Source organism: Empidonax traillii, unplaced genomic scaffold, assembly GCF_003031625.1.
Source record: "Empidonax traillii isolate 1590-97213 ecotype Southwest subspecies unplaced genomic scaffold, ASM303162v1 scaffold1229:size276339, whole genome shotgun sequence".
Lineage (NCBI taxonomy): Eukaryota > Metazoa > Chordata > Aves > Passeriformes > Tyrannidae > Empidonax > Empidonax traillii.
The window spans coordinates 155689-176423 of record NW_020956422.1 but is presented as its reverse complement, the minus strand read 5'-3'; the positions used below and the strand labels follow the sequence as shown (position 1 = coordinate 176423).

Genomic DNA, 20735 nt, shown 5'->3' with positions numbered 1-20735 from the left:
AAAGTGGTAGCAAGTTCCAGTTTTCCAGACTAAACTAAAGCCACATGTAACTGTGTACGTATTTTCTTGGCAGGCTGAAATAGTTAGAAAGTGAGTGCTTCAGGTACTTACTAACAAATAACGGAAAAAATACACAGTAAAATTACTCTATAGGATGAATCATGCTCAACCTTTGAAAGATCTTAACTGGTGCCCTTTTCCTAACATACTGGCATTTTGTACAATTATTTTTGTTTAAAAATTTGTATAATGATAATTGTAATAATGTTATTAACATCTATACCTGCAATAATGTAGAAAGTATGATGTATTTCAGATTTTTTTGTTTCCACTTTTATAGTGACTGAAACGTAAAATCAGGATGTTTCACAGGCATGTGCAAGCACAAGAACTAACATCACTTAATTGACATGTAACATGCTATTGTGTTTGTATTCCAAAGGATTATAAAATAAAACCAAAACATAAATTTCCAGAGATTGTGGATTAAAGACCGCTTTTGTTCTATTTTTCTATGTTAGATGTAACACACTAAAAAAAAGTTAGTAATGCCTTTTTCTTGACCCGTGGAAAAGAGCAAAAAGCTGTTTGCAGCTGTTTTACTTATCAATTTCTTATGCTGCATTTTTGTCACTTGTATTCCCATCTATACTATTTTAAATTTTCTACTCCTTTTGTTCTTGCATAACTATTTTAGGTAGTATACATCAATCCTGTACTTGAATGGTAAAGCTTATTAATTAAAGTAGTAAGTTTCACTGTTTATATTATCTCAATTTTTTTAATTGCCTTGGCTTCTCAGAACCCTGAAAACACCAGCCCACATCTGAAAAGATCCTTTGCCAAGTAGGCATTTAAATATATGGATTACAAAAGGTGTCACTGCAATGAAGGGAGTTAAGTGCTTTCAAAAATCCCATTAAATTCTATATCAATTATAATTAAAAACCTGCTCTTAGCAGAATTAGATAGCCTCAAGCTAAGAAAGACTAAATATTTAAACATGTTTATAAAAATATCTCTCTATAAAAAAAATATCTTTCTTGACATACTCATTTTATCTCTCCTCCACAAGTTCTGAGCTCAATCAGCTAGCTCTTTTTACTGGAAGTTTTAAGATAACAGACCTTACTAACACATACGACAAATACAAATTTTAGGTAGTATAGACACTTCATTTTTAAATTCTGTCAGAAACCAAACACACACACTTACTTTTGAGACTTTAGATTTTTTTTTATTATTTTTTTTTTTCCGACAGCTTGCCTTTGGACAAGTTAATTAAAAGAGAAACTCTCGGATGATCTGATGAAACAGATAATAATAAAAAACTAGGACATATCTGAGCAGTGTTTTTCTCCTAGTAGGAAAAGGTTTCTGAAGAGCAAGGGCAGGAAAGTAGACAGGGAATAGAAGAGTGTTAATCTTAAAGCAATTATTCCTTCTGGGTATTTATTCATCTATTCTGAAGAAGAATTTGTAGAGGGTAGAGCTTGGAGAGGTTCTTTGGAGCCCCGAGACCAATTTTAGCCTCAATTACTTTTGAAAGAAGTTTTAGAGCAGGAAACCATTTCTGCTCCAAGCTAAAACTTTCGGACAGAATCCCAGATACCAGCTATAAATTCTGTTCATGTTTGTGGAAATACACAGTGCAGAGCTCCCTTTTTAAACTAGATCCATAGAAGCTTTTTCAGCAGTTACCTTGCAGACAGGTTCCCAAAGAGGCCTTTGTACCTTGTGAGCCTTTCCACAGCATGTCCAAGGGCCAATAGACACACGCCTTTCTCTGAGGTTCTCCCCTCTCCTGCAACTCATGTATCTGTACTTGTCTTCCTATTAAATTTTGCCTTTCTTAAGTGTTACTGCTTTTCTACTTTAAATTTTTCTACCTGCTTCTCCTTGTTTTATCTTCCTCTGCAGCTCCCTTCTCTTTTTCTTAGATGATCCTCTTTCTCACTTTTTTATTCCTTTTCATTCTTGATTTCTTTTTTGCCCCTAATTTCATCTGTTCTTTTCCTAGGGAATATCTTAGCTCATATTATAAGCACAGTTTAAGTGATACATTTTTAAAACTGGAAGAGATGGCTGTGTTGGAAAAAGCATACAACTTTGGACCATAATTCCTGCTAAAAAAAAAACCTTTGCTGAGAGGATGCTTGTGGTATCACTTTTGAGTTCAAGTAATACTGAATCACTGAGCATACCATTCACAAAAGTATCTGGCACAAAGCCCCTGTAAAGACTAAGCCCCAATAAAGCTGAGCAACAACTGTTTCAGCCCAATAATGCTCCTCAACCACATGTGAAAAGAGGGAATACAGACATAGGCAGTTGAGAAAGATATAGGCTATGTAAACAAATGGCAAACACATTTGAGACTAGCTATGTGCAAGTAGTTACCAGACAAGAAAAATTTAAAGTCTCAGTATATTTCAAAATTGGCAGAACAGATCTGGGCAACTAACTTTTAACTGGACCATTTCTATAAGAGGCAACGTTTCATTCACAGAGGACAAAAAAGGCATGTTGTTCTACTGTGTACTAAGAAAGTGTAAAATCCTGTGATCCAGCCTGGAGCAGGCAGATTTGCTGAAAACCTCTGGATAACAGCAGACCATTAACAGAAAGACAAACTACATAATTCCTTTCCTTTTTTTTTTTTTTTTTGAGAATAATGTCATGTATGGGCAGGGCTTTTTTACTTATCTTTAACAGGGGTATAAAAATCTAGATAAATGTATAGCTGTTTGTCCTGCTATATTTCCAGTTAGTTAGAAATATGGCTTTTAGAAGTTTGAAAATGCAAAAGTAGAGAATAATTTGGGCAACTGTATTCATGAAGCACATAGTTCATGATCCTTTGTAACAGCAGAATGAAAGTAAATTATTTCAAAAAAGAGATTCCCTGAGAAATAGGATAAAGTGAAGGTAAGGGGATCTTTAAGCATGTTGGTAATTTTTCCTGCAAGAAAACTATAATTTCATGGAAGCATAATCAGAAAAAGCAAAGGAACAAAAGTAAAGAGCTATAAAAGAAAATACAGCAAATGTGTTTACACTTGCATTATTTGTACTACATTGATCAAAGAAACAATTAATCCACAACACCATGTGGGTGGAAAGCTATTTTCTCTAAGTATTACTTCTGTGTGTAGATAAAAATAAGTTGGCTCAGATGTGAAACCATTGAGAAAAAGGCTATTATTTCCTCAAGATGTCAGGTTATACAATAAAAGCTCATCTATACACCCACAAAGATTCTCAGAGAGACAATGGCTACTGCCAGGCCCACTACATGAGCCATCTAAGGCCAATCTGCACCAGCCCAGAAGAACACAAGTCTTCAAGGACTCCCAAACAACACTAATCAGCTGTTGTTTTATTTTGGAGAAATTAATTTGAATATTAGTATAAGAATAACAGTGCATTATCCTCATAGTTACTTCACTGGAGAAAAAAAAAAAAGAAATAAAAAAAGAAAGGAAAAAGAAAAAAAAAGAGAAAAGAAAAGAAAAAATAAGAGTTGAAATTCAAACTTCCCTGTGAAAATACAGTCAGGTAATTTTTAGAAGCTTACACACATGCACATTACTGGTAAGCGTATGCAAAAGCTAACAGTAAGTACAAGGATGACTTTCAACAAGGCATAATACCATATTTTACACACCAGTATTCAACCAAAAGGTACTTGGCTTACAGAATCAACAAAGCCAAAAATTAGGACAAAAGGATAGACAGCAATTGCTTCATAGCCTTGAACACGAATCTGCCTTCATCTAATTAATGTGAAACACAACTACAAAAGTATAAAATTTACCAGGTCAAGCATTAAGCCATGAACAAGAAAAGATCAAAACAAGTGTACTATATTGTTCATTTACTTAAAGTACTTAAAATTTGTGCTCCAGATTTTTATTCTGCAGAGATATTGTTAGCAGAGTTATATCACACTTCATTAAACTGACAGACTGAAACATGATAGAACAGGTTAGTTTGAAACTGTGCAAGCCCTAAGACCATCTGAAGTGATCAAATGACCGTATTTTCAGATTTCTCCAAGGTGTGGATTGTAAACCTGCTACATTCAGAAATACCAGGACTTGAAAATAAAACCTCACCTTTTCATCCTAAGGTGACCCACACAGAATGAAGGATTTAAAAGAACAAGTGACTTTTGGGAAAGCACTTTTAACACTTTTCCAAGGGTTACACAAAAATACAACAGTTCTTTTGCAACATTAGATCAACAGAGATTTAACTTCAATATAAGCAAGAGGAGTGAAAAAGAAAAATAAGATTGAAAAAAATAGGACTGAAAGACTTTCAGTAGCCTAATCTACCATTCTGCTTCAAGTCATGATTTTCTACATCTGAATCATTCTCCTAACACATTCTCCAAGACTGATAATGATGGAGATTCCAAAATATCTCAGTTATTCTTGCTATTTATTAACAACAAATAAACAATAACAGCTATAAGTTACTATAGCCTGCATAGAAATCTAAAAAAAAAAGAAAAAAATTCTTAAAAAATCATTTTCTGGATGACCTTTATGTACTTGAAAACTCTGGTTTCCTCTGTAAATTAGTCAAAATGCTTAATTTATTTATTAAGGATGACAGGTAACGTATTTCATTATTTATGTCACCAACACCAAGACTTGCATATCTTCAGCAGTTTCACAACAGTTAAGTAACATTTATTTATGAAACTGGATGAGAAACATCTGCAGCCCTTCTAAAAAATTCAGTGTATGCCATTGATTAATAAAGCCCTTAATAATCCAGCTTCACCTCTGAATGATCCTAAGTTACAACATTGCACCATATAAGGTAGCAAGGGTGGATGTTTCAGATGAGGGAAGCATGGAAAAATTATCCTGTATGGGAAAATTAAATGCATCCAGAAATTGGTGCCAAGGAGTGAAGCTGGGTGGCTTAGCTTACATCCTGGATTTTAAGTATAAGCTATAAATACCCATATACACACAAAAAACATTCTGTCTGTTAACTACTATAAGTAAAAACTCGGATTTAAAGGATATAGTTGTATTCACATTCACTAGCAGTGCTCTGTACACTGTAAAAACTAAAAGCATCAGATATTTACCTGAAGTTTGGAAAACCTCATTCAGTAAATGTTCATTCACCACCACTGAACTGACATGTTCAACAGGATGACACCAACTCTGATAAATAGTTTGAAGCAGAAGGGTTTGAGCTCTGGTTGCTTGAACGGTCAAATTAGGGAGCTCAAAAATGCATTCTGTTAGTGGGACATGAGCTCGCTTGGTCCTGTTTAATATGGAGAAAAAAAAAGGAAAATCAATACTCTGGTGCATAAAAATAACAATTTTAGAACTTAGTCACAGAATATCAAACTATTAGCAGTTAGTTTGTAAGGTTGGAACTGAATGCCTATTGGATTTCTTCTTGTAAGAGCTGATTCTGCTTATACTGAAATGAAACCTAAATAGGACCTGTTGCAGAATTTGACTTTATATCTCTCTCCAAAACATCACAGGAAAAATCATATACTTTTATCTAATTATCTCTTGGTTTTAAAATACTTAATAAAAGCAATTCCACGTGCTCCCACCAAAACAAGAGCTATTCAAAATTATGCAGTTATTAAAAACACAAAAAACATCTGTTCAAAAATTGAATGTTATGAATTTTTTTATTTAAAAATATTATAGTTAATCACTAAATGAGATACAGCCAGTGACCCAAAAAACATATAGAGAATATTCATACATGAAAATACAAAAAGGCACATATTCCATATTTCACTGACATAGTGCTCATTAAGTGACTATACTATTTTTCAGTGCCTTTCAGTGAAAGCTTTTTTTGTTTGGTTTGGGTGGATTTTGTTTGTTTTTAATAGGAGTCACAGATACCAAATAATGACCTAGAACAAAAGTTACATGTGCCCTGTTTGGGCGAACTGTGCACCTCCCACCCGCCTTTTCTGCTGACAGCCAGGTGAAGATCTGCAGAAAACCACCTTGGCTCAGACAGCCAAAAGGAACAAAGAGCCTGGAACTTATTCTGACCATCTCTACCACACAACATGCACCAGAGGACACACGAAGATCACTGTCTTGTGGATACAGTCAAATAAAACAGGTCTCCCGTTTCAGCTCCTCTTCAGATACACAAACGACCCTCTGTGCAAATGTATCTATGTTCCTATAAAGCCTCAAAGAAAAACTCTGGGTTCCATGAAAAGCACAGGTGGAGACTACCACACTGTGACCTTTCCTGATGTTCATCTCAAGTTAGAATTTGAACTTGTTTGCCTAAAATTTCCTAGAATTTAAGTCCAAGCTTGGTAATCTATCAAATTAAGCAGAAAAGGTACGCTTAAGCAAAGAAGAATTTAAGGTAATTCTGTACTTAGGCAAATCCATTCCTGTAAAACAAAATGGTATATACATTATAAATAATTTAGTTTAAAACTCAACATTAAACAGACAGCACAACCCATTTCTTTTACATAGAACTGAAGTTGGACAACTAACTATGCATGTTCGCAAAACCTCTGCAGGCATTACCTGAAAAGAAATGTGATGCATGGTCATATTCTGGTGTTGGTTTTTTTGTGGTTTTTTTTTTTTTTTTTCAAGACATGTACTGTCATCCTTTATTATTTATCTCATTACAAAAGTACACTGTAGCATTTTTCCTTTCTGGTATTTCTCCTTTTGTTATCCTTCCAGACAACATTTTTTTCTATCTTTCCCCTCTTACTTCTGAATACTATTTTGCAGAATTAAAACTAAGTATTACAGAACAAAGTGTCTGAATATTTAAAAAGACCGGTTCCCTAATGTAAAGGCAAGGATGTAAATGGGAAGGAAGAAAGTAGATGGAAAACATTTTTCAGCAAAATTTAGGACAAACATGATTCTGCAAAAATTCCATCTCAAATAGCAATTTTGTATTAACAAATTCATGTACTTTAGAAGGAAACTGAGGAGCTGTGACAATCACAACACAGAATATGGTACTGGAAAAGATTTTGCTTAAAAAGTTTGACTATTCAACTAATACATATTACAGCTACTGTATGACCTGTGCTACATTCAAAACTGTAAGTTTCACATAAAATAGTCCCTTAGGAGTAATAACAGTGTATGAATTTTTTTTAACAATATGCAAATCCTACACTTACTGTACTTTAACAATCCCATAGGAATAAAGTCCCATGTTTTTTTCAGGTAACTTGGGGGGAATGGGAAGTTAAAAAAAAATCCTTTTTTATAGAAAAAAAAAAATCAAGGCAGGGGGAAGCATTGTACCATGTGTGCAGCAAATGTTGCTTAAAGGAAATTTTAACTAGACCTGGCTAGTGATGAAAGTACAATTATAATTCAGGATTTATTACAATAGTTTTGAAACACAAACAATGCATTTAAAAGATTTTAAAATATAAATTTGCTACCAAACTGCACCTGTTAATATAGAAAATATATCATTAATACGGTATTGAGCTATATTTAACCAAGTTTTTATGACCCAAGAGATATATTCAAGCAGTAAGTCAAAATAAAAGTACAAATAATTTTTTTCAGTAAACCAAGTGCGATCTGAGTTTCTATACTGTATCATTACATTTGTATTAAGCAACAGAATATGACTTCATATCAAAACTCATCACCATATTAAAACAGTTATGGCACATAGTTGGAGTCTAAAACCGCTACTTAAACATCATTTTAAAACTGCAACAGCAATAGAAATAATTGTTTCTCAATCTTTACACTCAAGAGTTAAGATGCATTTCTGAACATATGTTCATTTAACTGAACAGGTTAAAAAACTACCAATTCAAACACTCTTCTCTAGGGGAAAATAAATCCTAATGTAACTAGCAGGATAGGCTACTCATTAAAGCTGAACTTGGACAAGTTCCAGAATAAATTTAAGGAAATATGAACAAGCGAGTCTTGCTGTGTAGTGGCATGGAGTGAAAATGAATCTGTCCTAATTAAATGATTTTTAAATACACTTTGGTTGTACCCAGTTTGTTGACAAACTGTAATACAGACTTGCTGAAATATTTGGATAAATCTGGCATACCATTAAAGAAAATAGTTTTCTTCGCTGTTTTTGAATGAAAACATGAATTGGACACCAAGCATAGGCACCCATATAACCAATTCACAGGCCTGTTATGAAATATTTTCAGTTTGTAGACTTTAGGAACAGCAACTCATTCTTGTAAAATCAACACCTCAGAGTGACTGAAAGAATAAAGTGGTGAACAGCTGGGTCCAGAGGTTTATACAGAGTCCCCAACTGCAAAACTGGACCCTGCAATATGTTTGAAAAAATTTGATTTTTGTTATTACTCATATCCTGTACAGTAAAATACGATTAGTTCATTTTTTCCACAATAACAAAACCAGTAACCTGCTACTAGAACCCAGCAATTGTGCCTTAGAAGAACCTGCATGTAATTTAAATGCCCAAATAATTTCAGTCAGCATTTGCACACCTTTCCTCCTAGGTAAACGGAAAGTATATGCTGGTTTTATGTGACATGAATGAAGGCTTCATCTACATACCTACAACAAACTTTTATTTATTTATTTCTACTTAACCTGATGCTTCATATCAATTTGGAGAAAATTACTATTTTGATCCTTTTTCTTAACATTTAAGCAAATATTATTATTGTAAAGGAAACAATGACAAATATCAAACCTCTGACACGAGGAGAGGGAACTGGCTTTACTATTGTTTTAAATGCAAAACTGAAGTCACTGCTACTCACAAAAAAACCCAAAACATATCATGTCCACATATACTAACACAATTTTCAGTCTTCAGTCAGCAACATACAGTTATTCGTGCCAGAGGGTCAAGTTAATTTTTATTTAAAAAATAATTAAACTGGCTTTAGAACGCTTCGTTCCAAAAACACCTCAAAGATTGATGTCTTCAAAACTTCTTCTGCTCTTCTACAGACTTCACTAAAAGCTGCCTGACATCTTACGTCAACTCTTACACAGATTAATTTTCAGGAGCTGCAGCTACCTTAGCCTCTTATTTGTAGGAAACACTGCTAATCATACAATTTATTACAAGGGAGAAAACAATGAACTTAAAGGCTCACCACTTTTTTCTTTTTTTTTTTTTTTTCAGGAAATCAAAACATTAATTTAGTATTCCTGGAAATTTCATATATGGAATGAGAAGAGTACAACACTATCATCTTTAAACTGACTACTGTATCATTTTTAAACATTAGTTCTGAAATTTGTCAGTGATGAAAAAAATTTTGTAAAGTATTTAGTCATATGTGAACTTCAAAAAAAAAACCCCTACAGATTTCCTTGAAACAATTGTGCAGACAAAACAATACAGACAGAGTAAAAGCTTCCATATGGCTTAGGAAATGAACAGAGACTATCCATTCTTAATTCTCAATAAAATCTTTGTCTTAATGGAACAATAAAATTTACCTTTACACAGCAAAGCAAAAATGAATAATTGCATATTACAAAACAAAAATAATAAAATCAAACAAATATCTAAAGGACGAAACCTCAAAAAAATCCATTTTAAGCAAAGAATGCAAGACTCTGGACATTCCTGTTAGAGGCTCTAAACTTGGATTTTTAAAAAAACAATTTTGATTTGATATATTTGGATATTAAAAGTTATGATCATTAGAGATTACAAATTATGATTGCTGCATGCAAATAATTATACTGGTTTGTGAAGAAACAAGGAAGTGAAAATCAGTGACCTTAGTAAGACAGTTATTGTAACTTTACCTGCAATGAAATACCATGAGAAAACAGTGGAAGACTGCAAAAAAACCCCCTGGACTGTGAGGGTAGGAAAGTCCTAATTTTCACCAACCTAATTCCAGCCATACTAAGCATGAGATGAGTCTTTCCACCCACTGGATTAAAAGTTTAAGAAAGGAGGCAAGAAAGCAGTCTATGTCCACTTCTAGTTAGGTCATAGCCTATGTGCCACAAAATGCAACAGATCTGAACTAAAAATCTGCTGATACCAACAAGGGATTGGGGGTTTTCAGTCTTGTTTTTGGACACATGATAAACTAAGGTGGCTGTTGAAACTTTCATGCAGAAGCACGTTAAACCTGCAGCTGCACTAAAGAAACATTTAAGTATTTAGGATGTTAGATCAAATTGAGCTTACTAGCTCATCAATGGGGAAGATGCCAGAGACCTGAACACCCAACAAATTGCAAGTGAGGGTCAAGTGAATTGCTATTTCTTTCTCCGTAAAAAAATTCCATTTCTAATAATTAAAGTGATATGAGCAATCCATGGAAGAAGAAAATTACAAGTTCCCTGCTCTAATGAGATTACAACCAGACCTCAGCCTTCTTTAGTACTCAATATATATGAGTTACACACATTAAACAACTTAATCTTATGCGTAAAGTTACATCTTTAAAGAACCAGATCTTCAGAACTCCACAAAGAATGGGGTGGACATCAAAAAACAAGGGATAAGAAACTCCTCATGGAGATGCCAATTCAGGACTTTTGTGCTTGTATTTTAAACATCAAGCCTTTCTTTACTTCTTCTAGAAGGTCTAAATTTTTTACTTGGATCTAAGCATCTCCCTATCATTGATGGTGGGTATTAGTGAGAACAAGGGAAGGGATATGACAATTTAGTTGCATTATGTTCAATAAGATCCAAACACAAGGACCATGAGAAAAGTCAGAAAAAACCCAGAAACAGTCCGGAAAGAGACAAGGACTTTCCATAGGGAAGTACTGGCTCAATGATGGTGTTACAGAGGGAATCATGTGAGAAGCAGAGATCTTTTATACCTACATTTAAATTGTGTCTTGTATCTTTTCACAAGAAATAGCTCCTACCTGAAAAAGCAACAATGACAAACTAAATGACATCATTATCATTTATCTCTTAAGTAAATGTTGGGGGGAGGGGCAGGAAGGAATCACCTGGAGCTTGGAGATGCTGTAACTAAGCAGCTGCAGATAAACAAAACCCCCAGGGGTAACCAGGTAGAAGTTGCTAGTGGCCATAAACCTCCAAACTGCAAAGATCCATGTTTATTAAAACAAAGCAAGCATTACTTTTTTTTGTAGCTTTTACAAATCCAGTATCATTGCTTTATACACCCCAGTGTAATCCAAGCTCAGGGGTGGTACAGAGTTTGGGAAACTGGCTTCCCTCAGAGTAGCCTGCTTCACTGTCCAGGGAAGTAACCCCATCCTCTGCCTTTCCTCTCCTCCTTGTCCTTTCACAGAATCCCAGAAGCAGCAGAAACAGCCATTAAATCAATCGTCTAAACCTGCCACACAGAGCCATTTGGTTGCCATTAGCAGGTAAAACAGGGAGCCGGAAGGGCTCAAACATGCTGGTGCTCAGTGAAGAAAACTGCACTGACAAACCCAGTTCAAAGGTCTTCTTGAGAACTAACACAGTTTCAGATTCCTTGCTGAAGATTCAAGGGCTGAGCACAACTCCAAGTCAACACTAACAACTAATCTCAGTAAGAAAATTTGTCCAAAGAGGTAAGTTGGTTCTGATTTGGGGGTTTCTGTGGATTTCTTCTACTAAAAACTTATGCATAGTGTTTATTTTGTTTTATAAATAGATTAAATACTTTGATGGAAAAAAAAGGACACATTTACACTGAGAGAAAAAAGGTTACTTGAAACTGTGGCAAAACATTTATAGCTAATCAGAGAAGTGAGAAGGTGAATGTCTGCATTAGTGAAACAAAATTAGTATTTGAACAAAAATATTGCACTAAATGGACATGTCACAAACAAGATATATAAGACTAAAAGAAACAAAGCCGCATCTTTAAAAAGCCATTTCTGTAGTGCCATACCTTTCCCTCATCATCCCCTGCTAAATGGGGGGATTCACAGGCAACTGCTCAATTCTGTTAAATCCAGAAAGACAAATCACAACAGTTGGGGGTTAGAAGGGAGATCATTTAATCCAACCTTGCTGCTAAATAAAAGCACTTAACCCCACTCTTTGCCTTATAGTTCCTCAAAGGCCAATTGCACTATCCTTTAAGATAGAAGTTACGGCATCAAAAGGAAGATACTGGAAGCAGGGAAATGTGTTTTGTTTTTCTGATTACCAGAAAAGCCTTTAATATAGCAAAGGATGGATCAAGGGTGTCTTCATCAGCAAGGACATGAATGGACAAGGTGTGCTAATGGTTCACGTGTATACTCTGCATAACTGCAGAAAGAGTATAAAGGCTTTAAAATTACTTTACTGTGGCCTCATTAAGTAGCAACCTCAAAAGAATTTTAAAGAATTAAAAGCTATTTAAAGCAAAACATTAAATCTCAGTAAATGCATAATACTTTGTACTTCAAAGACTACAATTATTTTTAAATCTAATTTTAACATCTTTAAGCACTGACTCCAGCATTACTTTACACCATTCATTCCTCAAAAATAATACTAACTTTAAAGCAGGTTCTATGTATATACTTTTCCTGTGTTCAGTTTTGGTCCATTCACTGTGTGCTTCATGATATTTATTTCATTAATTAAAAACTCTACACATGAAGAAAAGACACTGCCAGTGAAATATATCAAAGATATTTTCTTTTAATATGTATACACAGCCAAATACAAGACGTATTCAAAATCAAAGTCATATATGTACTTTCAGAGCAACACACTAAGTCAGTGACATTGGAAAAATTCCATTTCTATTTGCCCCTAGTTAAAATACAGAAAGCAGGTACTTAATTCTGTCACTCTCCATGTATTTTGCACATTTCTTCACTATCAAAGGTAAATATGATTAGAATATTCTAATCATGTTAACTAAATATATTCTCTTATATTTGATTGTTTATTTTGGAATCAGCCACTCAAAGAAGAAATATCAGCAAAGAAAAAAATCTTATAGGCTTTTGTTTAAAAAACATACATGTTATAACGGGCAAAAAAATCTGATCAATTGAAAAATTAATCCAAAATTTTTTTTACTAGTGTCTGAGCTAACATAATTGTTTCCATTTCTTGCATTGACATCAGAAGTACCTGCAATAGGTATAACCATTTCCAAATTTGATAAACAGGTTTTATTCTCACAGTATACTGTTCAAGGGCTTTATATCCCACCTGAGCATGACTCAGTTGTTCTTTTTTTCATTTTTTGTTCAAATGGTCCTCTAACGTTCTCATCCAAAACATGCCATGCTAAAAAAATCTAGTTCAGAAACTGGGAGCTGATGTCCTTTAGAAGATGAAAATATAATGAAAAACAGACAATGTTTACCAAACATGCAGGCTCAATGGAGGTCTAAATGTTCACATGTTTTCAATACAGTACCTGTGTCTCGGTATGTACACCTGACAGGTTATTTCAACTTACTTTAAAAGGCATTCATAAAGAAAGGGTAATAAAAAAATGCAAAGCTATAAACAAGAAGGATAAAAATGCTTGAGGAAAAACACCGTGGATGTGTCCTTGCACACAAACGTTTAGCTTAGAACCAAAGACAGATCCTGATCTATGAGAAGGACTATTCCTATATAAAAGAAAAAGTACATCCAGGTACTGGGGGAAACAAGCATGAGGAGAACACAGCAAACACATCATCCTGGACACAGGAATGAATGCTTCTCCAACCTAGACATGAACACAGATGCAGTAAAGCTGCTAAGGTGCTATGGACAGCTAAACATGCACAAGATTATATTTGGTTTATTTGAGTCAAGACAAATACAGCTTTTTTTAAGTAAAATGTTTTTAGTTGCCCTTTATCATGGTTAAACTTTAACTGAGAGTCAGATTAACATGATTGTAAGGGCAGGTGCATAATTTAGGACTACAGAGTTTCTGGTGCCTACTGCTTGAGAAGCAAGTGTGAAGCTCTATAGACTCAAAAAAGGATATGCTACCGCTTGCCCAGCAACATCACAGTGATCCATGAATGTAATGAAGGTAACCATAAAAACATAAATAAAATCAGAAGCATGTAGCTTATTCAAGAAGCCTTTAAACACAGAGTTTTGGTGAAGGTGGAATATTTGATACATGAGGTGTCATACAATTTCCTGAACATAATTCTATAGGGAACTATATTAGAAGTCCCAATGAAAGAAAGGCCATCTTTTTCTTCAAATTATTGTATTTAATGACCACAAATTCTTAAAACAGTCCTATCAACTCCCACTGCATTGTCTTAAAAAGAAGATGCAAAGAAAAAGGTAAAAGGTAAGAGAGCAACTCCAACACTACAGTACAGTTCTTCAGAATTCTGTGTAATACCCAACACTTGAACAGGGCTGGCTAGCAGAATGACATCACAGTCAGCTTCAGGGTGCAAGTTTCAAGCATCCTAGATTGCAAACCAGGGAAGCCAAGTGCAGGCTCCAGCACTGGTGTGTGGCTGTGCCCACTGCTGACCTGTTAGCTTGCTCTCGGCCAGTTTCAGGCCACAGCAGCTGGCACTTTCTCAAACAACGCTGAACACACCAAGCGTGTCAGAAGCCATTCTCAGTTTAAAGCCTGGCCATATCCTTCTCAGGTTTAATTTTACTTTTTTTTCCCCCCTCCTTTTGGGAGTGGAAGTGAAAGCCACAGGTATGTGTGTACAAACTGAGCCACAAGAGGCCACCAGGGTGTTCTCTAGAATATTTAGCAGCCACTTAAATATTTAGATTTATTTAGATGACAGCTCAGAGACCAAATTTTTCTTCAGAGATACACTTAAAGAGGTAGGAAAAAAAAAAAAAAAAGGCACAAAATTGCAGGCAAAATTCCAGAGAAACAAAGGACAAACTTTGTGTGGCAAATTGCCACCAGTGCATCTTTCTAGCCAGAGTTTACACGGGTAAAGCTTCATAATAAAGAATATCACTGAAAATCCTAACTAGATCATTTCATATAGATAGCTTTAGCACTAAGAGAAACAAAATTTCCAAACACATCCAGTGCAAAAGGAATACATATTAGGGATTCAATTTTTCTTTAGAATCTATGCTACATTACAGCACTTCAGCTTTAACACTAAGTTTTTGAAACCTTTCACCCGTCTCTAAATGGGTCTTTAACCCTGAAAATCTCACACATTTGAAATACCATTTGCTTGTTTTTAGTACAAATGCCAGCAAATACTGATGGCAAGTTACAACAACCAGGATTAAGTATTAGCCATGTGCAATCACTTTCCCTGGACAGATATTAGTTAATGGGCTTAATTTACTTTCACTGAAGAGACTTGACAATTAATTAGTCTAAATAACTACACTGGAAACACTACAGATGACCATCCTTTACTGTCAACTCTGCTGAATTTCCTCCTCATGGACAATACTGAACAATACAACTGCTTCCAATTTACATTGATTAAAAGTGAATTTTTAACAGATTTGCTGAATGCTGCCTGCCACATCTGCTGAGAAGCAGTAACATTAGATCTGGACCTGATTTAAAAAAAAATTAAGATAGAGGTTTGCAACTGAAGTTAATTTGTTGTCACACTAATCAAGCTGCAAGTCATGTACTCAGGATGCAAAACTCTTCCTGGTGTTAAGGGCTTTTTTTGGTCACTGACAATAGCTCCTTTCAGAAGTTGAAAAGTGCCCCAAAATGCTCTTGTTGAAATTTGACATATTAATATCACTACAGATTATAAAATGTTCCACACAAGTTCCTTAAGCATCTTCATCCTTATACACAAGCACTGGCTCCCTTGAACTTTTATAATGCAAGGTATGTTAAATCACATTTTCAATTAAAAGTTCTTCTCCTGTTAAAGCTCTTAAGTCACCCTTTATTACTGATCACAATCTGCTATGATATCGACATACCTACTCCTCAAGCACAAAGATGCACAGTTCTGAAACTCTCAAAGTTGCTGCTCACAAAGCCTTACCAAAACCACCTACCAATAAGTTAATTTAAAAAATCTGATTTAGTATTGTGTTCTTTGATGCATTTTCTAGGCAATGGCAGAGAAGTACACAATGCTGAAGCAATCCAGCACATTCCCTAGACTGATTGTTCACATCTGAGGCAATTCTACACAACCACCTCTGCAGAACCCCAGAGAATGACTGTTGCATTCTGCTTTTGCACAGCCCATATCACTGGCGTATCTCAACAGTTCAGACAGGTTTTAACATGTGCTAGTTGCAACTGGCACAACGTCGACGTGGCTGAAACTGCCCTGTCCCATACATTGATGGCATCTGTTCAGGCATTCAATTTACCCCGGATTTTCATCTGGCAGATATATCCAATTACTGACATAACTAATAGTCACAACTGAATGCTACAAAATGAGTTTCATGTGTTTTCAACCTGTTTCTACTTCTGACCCAGGAAACAAATATGCCCCTCAACTGCTCATGTGAAACGCAATCCACACCCAATCTAAATTGACATTACTCTTGATTTACCACGACTAGCCAGTAAAACAGGCTGCCAAAATCAAGACCGAAGTGTCAATTTATGGGAAAACTTCCTAGATTTACGATCTCACGTTCCTAGTCTGTGGATATCTGGCTCTGTGTTTCCTGCCAATAGGGTCCACTTAACTCTTACAAGCACAACTGCACTGAACAGCACGACAGCTACGTCTTATGACTCTCAAGCTCAGAAAAGTACTGTGATTTCTAGTTCTAAGCAGATTATTCCACTGGGCATGCCCTGCAAAGATGTTACAATCAAAAAAGTAACAGAGACAGATAGTTCACCTGATCCCCCATATAACACTTTTAATCCTCTCTTCAGTGCTCAGCAAATCCTAAAATCTCCTACTGTCATCACAGTAGTACCTTGGAGGTAAAGGCCATGTCACCAGGAGCTAATTTCTTTGCTAAATAACTTCTTACTGTGTAAGAAGCCAGATCTTCATCTACCAGTCTGCTTGTGGATCAACATGAATGGCTCTCACTCTGGTCAGTTCATTTGGATATCATCAAATGCACACAGGATTTACAAGACTACACAGAGCAGACATGAGCAGGTGCATATCCTAAGTCATACTGGAGCCTATAATGACTTTACTGGATCGTGTAAGGAATCTAACAATGAATTCTGTCAGTAAGAATGCAGCTGTATGGCACACCAGTGCGTAGCTTTGACTGAGAAGGATGTTTGCCTTGTAAGGGGACACATCATGGAAGAAAATGGAAGCAAAGCTGTATAAAAATATAAACAACTTCCCAGTAACAAAAATTCGAGCAGAAACCTATACAGTAATAATGAGGGCTTTAGAATCCTCTGTTTTTGTAATGTTAATACTGAAGTTTAAAAATGGAAGAGAAACTAAATTGTGTGTACAAAACAACTATTTCAAAACTACATGGTGACAAATTCAAAATAAAATGCGGGAAGTCAGGTAAGAAACCAAAATGCTGATAAAGAAAAAAGGGAGTCAGGAACCAGTTACGAAAAGCAAAGCAATAAAATAACACAAATAACTGGACCAATATCTAGCTCAAAATATACAGAGGACACTTCACTATCATTTAGATATCAGAAAAATAAAAGGAAGGTTATTAAGAATCTACATTGTGTAATGTTAGTTTAATATTCTTTAGAAGTACAACAAAGTGGTATTTAATAAGTGATAGAGTGTTATAACACTAAAGTGTCTTACACTAGATTACCTCATCTGTTACCACAGACACTGTAGCCAAAAGAACAAAAGAAAAAGAAATCAGCTAATTCCTGTTTGGCAATAAACATTTTTGTCCTTCATTCTAGGCTTTTAACCATATTCTGCTAATTCTCAGTTGGTTTTAGACGTCCTCCTAAAAGCTCTGAAAGCTGCTTTACAATCTGACATGCAACACTACATAAAGTAGTTGTAAAATATTGACATGAACGTATTTTGCATCTTGTTATGCTTGACAAAAACAAAAGACCAGATGGTTTATACTTTCCAATAAAAAGATTAGCTATGCAATTTAAAAGATGTCCAAGACTTAGTTAACTAGTGAGTTTGAGCATATTCTTTTATAGAGAGAAAGAGTATTAACTGAAATTAAAACACACATCAATCTAATACAAAAACAAAGCAACACTTTATGACAGTTTATGGTTATTTACTGGAACTCACTGGGCTGATGCTGTTGAAATTTTATCTGTTAAAATATCCTGCCAATGTTTATCAAACAGTTTTTAAAAATTAATATTACTACAGTATTTCATACACTTTATACATTTTAAGATTATTGTACTGAAACTAGAAAAGAAAGCTATTCTACTGATTTATGTCAGAAATAAAGTTGAGATTTTCACTGCTAACTCAAAACATACTACCTAAGGGATTCCATAACAGTTCATAAAATGTCTTTGTTTTTAAAAGGTAGGGTCTGCAGTATATATTTGCAACGAAGAAATAGAAGAACACATGTAGCATCAGATGTGTGTACTTTAAGAAACTCTGGAATGTGAAATCCACAAATCCAAATAAAGCAGGTGGTATAATTTGGGAGGGAGGATTGAATTTAAGTTTAATGACATTACCAGGTTATCCTACCAGACTAATTCTCATTCACTGCATGACTTCAATGAAGCTCTCAGTCCTCATGCTGATTTCGATTTAGTTGAAGTGCTATTTGATGTGTTTCATCTGGAGTTTTATTCACTTCAAACTACACTTCATTTAACCAGGTTGCTGCTGTACTCATTTGTTTTTCTACTTTATTACTCACAAATTGGTGCTGCTTAGTTTAGATAAATTGTTGGAATAAGTTCATTTTATATAATTATCTTGTACTGTTAATAAATAAATAAATAAGCTTTAGAAAAATATCATATCATAGGAAAAAAGTGAGAAAAATATTAAAATACACTAGATTACAATAAGCGTTGATCTTACAAGATCTACTGATAAATGCTGATAGACGATTTGCTATTTTAAGGCAGGACCACTCCCCAGCCTCCACTCCCCTAAACTACTGCTCTCTCATGTTATTAATCTACTATACTTTATTTTCCAGCTGGGCACACACCGTAATACAGTGCATTTTTAAAAGAGAGAGAGAGAAACAAGAGCGAGACAGAAACCACGAGAGAATCAGAGAATGCACGAGCGAGACAACGCGAGCGCGAGACCATGAACATGTGAGGCAGAGCGTGATGGCAAGTGAGCAACTGCACATGTGGAAAAGCACGGGACACCAGGCATGGGCGAGCAAGGAAGAGATGGAGCACAGCGAGCACAAGCACCTGCAGAACAGCACTCATGAGAAAGCAGCAGCACTTGAACTTGTCAGATTATAGATTTCTTCAACTATTTTTTGTTCAGAAAATAATTTTTTTTTTATTTTGCATAACTAACCTCGGGATTTATAATACAGTAAATGAATTCAAATTTACCATTAAACACTAACTCGTTCTTACAGTTTGCTAACAAGGATCACTAACCAGAGCTTAGTGTGAAATGTTAGGTTAGCGAAATGTTGCAACACAGCAGCAATTAACTTGAAGTGGTTAATACTTTTGTAAACTATTGATAAAAAATATGACAAAGTCAGTTAGGCTGCTACCACCTGGTGGTGTTCTGATAATGCTAAAAGCCTCTGACATTCAACATGGTGTCACAGCCTGTGAGAGAAAAATTAGTATATTCTCTGGGTGGCACTAAAAACAATCATAGACATGGTCCTTTTTTCTTAATCCATTAAGCTTTCACAAACAAAGGTATCTTATAAATTAGCTATGCAACACAATGTTTGAAGCCAAAGTATTTAACATATTAACAGGTTTTCTTGTCATTTTATGTAAAATTCTTTGCACATGTTTAGTCAAAGTAGTATTACAGACAGCTACTGCTCAAAAGGAGGGATAAAGAAATAATATCCTGTCCAAAGTTATTGCCAAAATGCATCTTCCTGAAAATAGATTTTATAAATGCACTGACATCTACGTCCACAAAATTAAAACTGTAGATAAATTTAAATACTGAATTTTCCATGACAACTAAGTTTAAAAAAATTTATAGAGCTCATTTCATTATAATGCACAGATTTTGTTTCAGATGAAAAGTGTTCTCATTTAACATATGAACTACAATAAACAGCTAAAATATCTGATCACAATATGAAAATACTTCCAACTGGTATGAGAGACAAGTGCAGTGGAGACTTTGTGGGGTTGGGATGTTTTGGGGTTTAATCCCCCAACTTGTTGCTTTTAATTTGGTTGAGTTTAAAACAGTAAGAGGTGACCTGTTTAAACACATCAAGCTTTGCTAGCAGGATGTAACTCAGAGTGGAAACTGCTTCTAGAAATCTTCAAGGTCTAGAAGAAAGCCATTTAACACAGGGCTTGAGTAGGCTGTTCTCTTGGCCAAACAACAGTCTAAAATGTTTATTACCAGCAATCCTTACAAAGAAACTTATTAATAATAACAAACAATAGTAGAATATGACAGTTAAGACAGAGAAGTTTAGGGATATATATGAAGCTTTGCATTTTTAAAATCACTTATTAATTAAGTAATTAATTACTAATTAAGTAATTGTGCATTACTTAAACACTTAATGCTCAGGCTTAATGCTCACCAATATTTGGGAAACTTGATCAGCTTGCCATAAAGAGCAGTACTGAATGAGGGGATAACTGGAACAGGGATGCAGTATAATCCTTTACTGTCCAAAGAAGTCAGTGCTGCTTGAAAACCAAATACCTGGAACAAAGTCAGTTAGTCAAACAGTATGCCACCGCATGATTAGATCACTTTTAAGTTATTTTATAACAT

General features: G+C 34.9%; 1 protein-coding gene across 1 annotated transcript in view; it reads right to left on the bottom strand.

The window, feature by feature from the left end:
* LOC114069292 (vacuolar protein sorting-associated protein 13B-like) overlaps window positions 1–20735 on the bottom strand; it is a gene marked incomplete at its 3' end in the record, with an annotated part of 183460 nt that overhangs the window by 92841 nt on the left and 69884 nt on the right. The window contains exons 16-17 of the mRNA XM_027905981.1: window positions 20539–20663; window positions 5111–5295 (exon numbers count right to left, since the gene is read on the bottom strand). Coding sequence (XP_027761782.1) covers window positions 5111–5295; window positions 20539–20663 — 310 coding nt within the window. The remainder of the gene's footprint in view (window positions 1–5110; window positions 5296–20538; window positions 20664–20735) is intronic.